Source organism: Lampris incognitus, chromosome 12 (assembly GCF_029633865.1).
Source record: "Lampris incognitus isolate fLamInc1 chromosome 12, fLamInc1.hap2, whole genome shotgun sequence".
Lineage (NCBI taxonomy): Eukaryota > Metazoa > Chordata > Actinopteri > Lampriformes > Lampridae > Lampris > Lampris incognitus.
In genome coordinates this window covers 51,054,331-51,060,330 of record NC_079222.1, presented here as the reverse complement: position 1 = coordinate 51,060,330, position 6,000 = coordinate 51,054,331, and the positions used below count along the sequence as shown (strand labels likewise).

At 49.2% G+C, this 6,000-nt stretch overlaps 1 protein-coding gene across 1 annotated transcript in view; it reads left to right on the top strand.

The window, feature by feature from the left end:
* Positions 1-6,000, top strand: part of LOC130121760 (unconventional myosin-XVIIIb) — a 73,986-nt gene that overhangs the window by 45,084 nt on the left and 22,902 nt on the right. The window contains exon 32 of the mRNA XM_056290638.1: positions 4,696-4,800. Within this exon, the coding sequence (XP_056146613.1) occupies positions 4,696-4,800 (105 nt within the window). The remainder of the gene's footprint in view (positions 1-4,695; positions 4,801-6,000) is intronic.

Sequence of the window (6,000 nt, the reverse complement as noted above, 5' to 3'; positions counted from 1 at the left end):
TTATGAGAGAAGTTGTATCAGACGACCTGCTGTTTCCCACCATGAGGGGGAAGAGCAGGCAAATAGATAGGGTCGCTTCTGTGGCCAAGAACAGGACTAAGCTGAGACCAGTACAAACTTGGGTCTGACTATGACTAGCTTGGCTTGCGGTCATTAAAAAGCTTGTTTGTTAACTCTGGAAGGTTTGCTGAGGAGTCCATTATTAGACCACGTCACAATACGATGCAATATTCGAAACACAATATCTACTCCTGTATTGTCACAATGTGTGTCTGGTGTGTGGTGTGTGTCTATGTGAGAGTCTATAAACGGCCAAACTAAAGCACTTGGGGCCTTGATTCTTTTTGGAGGTTATTGGGGATGATCAGGGGCACCTATAAAAAATAGCAGAACATTAATTATGCATAATTAATTATGCATAAATATGCAAATATGCATTTATCTAAAAATGTCTAAAAACCACTTTTCTCGGCATTTCAGATGAATCTGAGCATTTGGGGGGAGGGAGTTGGAGTGGGGGGGGGGTTTAGGGGCAGGGGGAAGGCGGTTAGCTGGCAGGATGAAGAGGGAGATTTAGACGGGTGGAGAACCAAACCGCTACATTGTAGCGGGGTTCTTCTAGTATGAAATTAAAAAAACTCATTAAAATAATCTGTGCAGGACTTCTGAGTCAATATATTACACTCATGAGATGTGGAACCATTAAACCCAGAGTAGGTAACTGGCCTAGACAGCTCCTGTCCCTCTGACTAAGCACCCCGACTACATATATACTGTTATTTTAGCATCCACACTCAACACCACAATACTGTTATTGATAGTTGAATCAGTTCATGTGGACACGACGTTTACTGAGAAACGTTTCATCATCAGCTAAGTGACAAAACAATACAGGGACTGCAGGTACCCCCACCCTTATAACCAATACAGTGACTGCAGGTACCCCCACCCTTATAAACAATACAGTGACTGCAGGTACCCCACCCTTATAAACAATACAGTGACTGCAGGTACCCCCACCCTTATAACCAATACAGTGACTGCAGGTACCCCCACCCTTATAAACAATACAGTGACTGCAGGTACCCCCACCCTTATAAACAATACAGTGACTGCAGGTACCCCCACCCTTATAACCAATACAGTGACTGCAGGTACCCCCACCCTTATAAACAATACAGTGAGTGCAGGTACCCCCACCCTTATAAACAATACAGTGACTGCAGGTACCCCCACCCTTATAACCAATACAGTGACTGCAGGTACCCCCACCCTTATAAACAATACAGTGAGTGCAGGTACCCCCACCCTTATAAACAATACAGTGACTGCAGGTACCCCCACCCTTATAAACAATACAGTGACTGCAGGTACCCCCACCCTTATAAGCAATACAGTGGCATAACGACCCAAACCACCGACCAGTTTCGTATGCAAATGTAGGTGTGACCATGAGCTAGAGGTACAGTGGCCATGTGTACTAGTCACAGAGGATTGGGAATGTTTGCAATCACATAAGATGGTGACAGATGTGCTCTTACCCCCTCTCCCCCCCCCCCCTGTTCAGGGATGGTCGTTCCCTCTTCACATAGATGGCCTCTGACTCCCCGTTCAAACCAGCGTTCCTCCCTATCGAGGATGTGCACATCCTCATCCTTGACAGAGTGGCCTCTGGCCTGTAGAAGGTGTAGAGGGTGGAGCCCTGGTCTGACGTGTTAGCTCTCCCGTGTTGTGTCCTCCTCTTGGCCAGCGTCTGTGTAGTTTAGCCGATGTGCAGGCCATGGCAGTCCTAACAGTGTACACTACATTGCTCTGTTTGTGTGAGGTGGACCAACTTCTGGCTTAGCGTGTTGTGGGGCTTGAAAGCAGCTGAGCTGTGATGTTTGGAAAACTGGCATCTCAACTGGTCCGACACTCCTACCACATACGGAATCACCACTGGTTTATGCTTAGACAGCTGTTGTCTTTCTCCTCTCTCCCGTCAGCTTTTTGGAAACATCAAAACGAAAGATTTTCACTTCCGAGTCTTAAATTTAGAAAGGGCATAACATTTATTATTTCTTTAGCTTTTCCTACAAATAGCTGCTCTGGTTGTGTATTTCATAGGTTACTTTGCAGCTTATGGACTTGTATGTGAATGAATAATCAGCACTAGGTTAGCTCAGCTTGAACCGGGGGGGGGGGCTAAGAGCACATCTGTCATCATCTTACAATGCTGTGATTGCAAACATTCCCAAATCATCTGGGAATAGTACACCACATGGCCATTGTAACTGTAGTTAATGGTCAAGCAGCAGTTTGCATATGAAACTGATGGTTTGTGTTGGTCATTATGCCGCCGTATGTATGCCAGTGTGTTCACTGTGCAGAGTGAACACACGGAAGGCTGCTGGACCCAACGGCATAGAGGGTCAGGTCCTCTGGGAATGCTCCCACCAGCTGGCTGAGGTCTTCACACCTGTATTTAACCTCTCACTGTCCCAGTCTAAAGTCCCGGCATGCTTCAAGACCACCTCTATCATTCCTGTCCCCAAGAAACCAACACCCACATGTCTGAATGACTACCGACCCTTAGCACTCACCCCCATTGCCATGAAGTGCTTTGAGAGACTGGTTCTGGCTCACATCAAAAACATTATACCCCCCCCCCCACATTCGACCCACATCAGTTCGCCTACCGTCCCAAAAGGTCTACTGAGGTGCCACTGCCACTGTCCTGCACTTTGCTCTGACCCACCTTGAACTTAACACATACATCCGGATGCTGTTTATAGATTACAGCTCTGCCTTCAACACTATGATCCCCACCAAACTAACCACCAAACTCCTCTCCCTTGGCCTCAACCCCTCCCTCTGTAACTGGATCCTGGACTTCCTGACCAACACACCTCAGTTTGTTAGGTTAGGTGACCACTCCTCCTCCACCCTGACCCTCAGCACAGGTGCCCCTCAAGGCTGTGTTCTGAGCCCCCTCCTTTTCTCCCTCTTTACCCATGACTGCCTGCCAACTCACCCCCCAAATGTTATAGTTAAGTTTGCAGATGACACCACAGTCATTGGCCGTATCACCAACAATGACGAGATGGCCTACAGGAGCGAGATTCAGCACCTCACATCATGGTGCACTACCAACAATCTTGTCCTTAATGTGCAGAAGACGAAGGAGCTGATTGTGGACTTAAGGAGGTCTAGAAGCTGCAGCCACTCCCCCATACACATCAATGGGGTGGAAGTGGAGCGTGTCTCCAGCTTTAAATTCCTTAGAGTCCACATCAGCGAGGACCTTTCCTGGACATTAAACACCCAGGCCCTTGTGAGAAAGGCCCAACAACGCCTGCCTTTCCGGAGGAGGCTGAGGAGCGCCCGTCTACCCCCCAAAATTCTCACCAACTTCTACCACTGCACCATAGAGAGCATCCTGACCAGCTGCATCTCAGTGTGGTACGGCAACTGCTCCTCAGTAGACCAGAAAGCTCTGCAGCGGGTCGTCAAGGCGGCCCAGCATATCACCGGTACCCAGCTCCCAGCCATAAAAGACATTTATCACAAACGCTGCCTTCGAAGGGGTCTGAGCATCAGCAGAGATCCCACCCACCCCAACCATGGACTGTTCTCCCCCCTGCCCTCTGGGAGGCGCTACAGGAGCCTCAGAGCCCGCACTACAAGCTGTTGCCCACCTGAACCTGGCTACCCACTGAATGTCTGTAGATATTTTAAATACTCGTGCTTCTTTTCTAACTTACCCGTAGCTTTTAGTGTTCATCTGTATATATATCTTATATTATGTTTGCTAGCGGCACGGTGGCGCAGTGGTTAGCACGGTCGCCTTACAGCAAGAAGGTGCTGGGTTCGGGCCCCGGGGTAGTCCAACTTTGGGGGTGGTCCCGGGTCGCCCTCTGTGTGGAGTTTGCATGTTCTCCCCGTGTCTGCGTGGTTTCCTCCGGGTGTGCCGGTTTCCTCCCACAGTCCAAAGACATGTAGGTCAGATGGCCTGGCGGCCTGTCCAGGGTGTCTCCCCGCCTGCTGCCCAGTGACTGCTGGGACAGACTCCAGCACCCCCGTGACCCTGAGAGCAGGAGAAGCGGGGTGGATGATGGAGGGATGGACTGTGTTTGCTGTGTGTCTGTGTTTGTCTTGCCCTGTATGGCGAAGCCGCAGCCCTCATTTCATTTTAACACGTGACTGCACGTTGTTTTTAAGGACAATACATTGAACTGAACTGACAGTGTTGTTTATAAGGGCGGGGATACCTGTGGACAGTTTAGATGGACGAGGCTGAACCGTTTCTGTCAGCAGACGCTGTGTCCAGATGAACCGACTCAACCTTCTGTGATGCCCTTACCTGCACCGCTGAGCATGCATTAAGACATTGTTAGCATCTGCAGAAACTAATCCACTTGAAGTCGTCGTTATTTCCAGCAGGCAGAGAAACAATCAGAATATTGAGGATGGTTGTGTTACGTCATCACTTAAGAGACAGAAAAGTTGGCTGCCGCTGAACCTTTTGGCAACATCACTGATCAGCAGTCAGTCGCATCCAAGATCTGATTTGTAGCTCGACACTTTCTGCAACATCGCTGGCTCCATGTGGTCACTCATCATCATCCCTTCTTTCCCCTGTGTGTGTGTGTGTGTGTGTGTGTGTGTGTGTGTGTGTGTGTGTGTGTGTGTGTGTGTGTGTGTGTTTGTGCGCAGCTGAGACAGTTGGAGATGCAGCTGGAACAGGAGTATGAAGAAAAGCAGATGGTGGCTCATGAGAAGCATGACCTAGAAGGACTCGTTGCGACTCTGTGTGATCAGGTACACAATGCACGCTACCACATATATACTACACACACACCCACACACACACACAAGACATTCACAGATGCAATACGTAATGAAAACAGGTAGAAACACAGACATGTGTGCAGCGCTTAGGCTTGTGGGGTCCTTAAACCAGTTGGGGTAAGTTCTTCATTTGCAGTTAGTCTGTCCCAGAGGTATGCTACGTGTTGTGTTTGTTTAGGCATCGGTCATTACAGAGGTGACCGAGTGTCTGAACTGCCTTCATGCAAACATTACATTGAAAATAAAACTGTGTATTATTCTATAAAGTCTGTCTTGGCCTTTTTTGGCCTCTCGCTCTTGCTTTCTCTTTTTCTTTATCCATATGCATAAACAAAAAGAGAAATATACAAAAGAAAAAGGGGGACCGGAGGGTGTGCCCCAGTTATCAGGGCGTCACACTGCTCAGCCTCCCTGGGAAAGTCTACTCTAGGGTGCTGAAAGGAGGCTCCGACTAATTGCCGACCCTCAGATCCAGGAGGAACAATGTGGATCCCGTCCTGGCCGGGGAACACCGGTCCAACTCTTTACCCTTGCAGAAGTGCTGAGGGAGGCATGGGAGTTAGACCAGCCAGTCTACATGTGTTTTGTGGACTTGGAGAAGGCTTATGACCGTGTACCCCGGGGCACTCTGTGGTGGGCGGGGGGGGGGGGTTCTGCAGGAGTATGGGGTACTGGGGTAGTTGCTACAAGCCATCCAGTCCTTGTATAACCAAAGTGAGAGCTGTGTCCACATTCTCGGCACAAAGTCAAACATGTTTTCGGTGGGTGTTGGACTCCACCAAGGTTGTCCCTTGTCTCCAATTCTGTTTGTGATATTCATGGACAGGATCTCAAGGCGCAGCCAAGGTGAGGAGTGTGTCCGTTTTGGGAACCTCAGAATTGCATCTCTGCTCTTTGCTGATGATGTGGTTTTGTTGGCTTCATCAGAACGAGACCTCCAGCATGCACTGGGGCAGTTTGCAGTTGAGTGTGAAATGGTCGGGATGAGAGTCAGCACCTCCAAGTCTGAGACCATGGTTCTCTACCGGAACATGGTGGATTGCTGCCTTTAGGTTGGGGATGAGTTGTTGCCTCAAGTGAAGGAGTTCAAGTATCTCAGGGTCTTGTTCATGAGCGAGGGTAGGATGGAGCGGGAGATTGACAGGCGGATTGGTGCAGCATCAGCAGCCA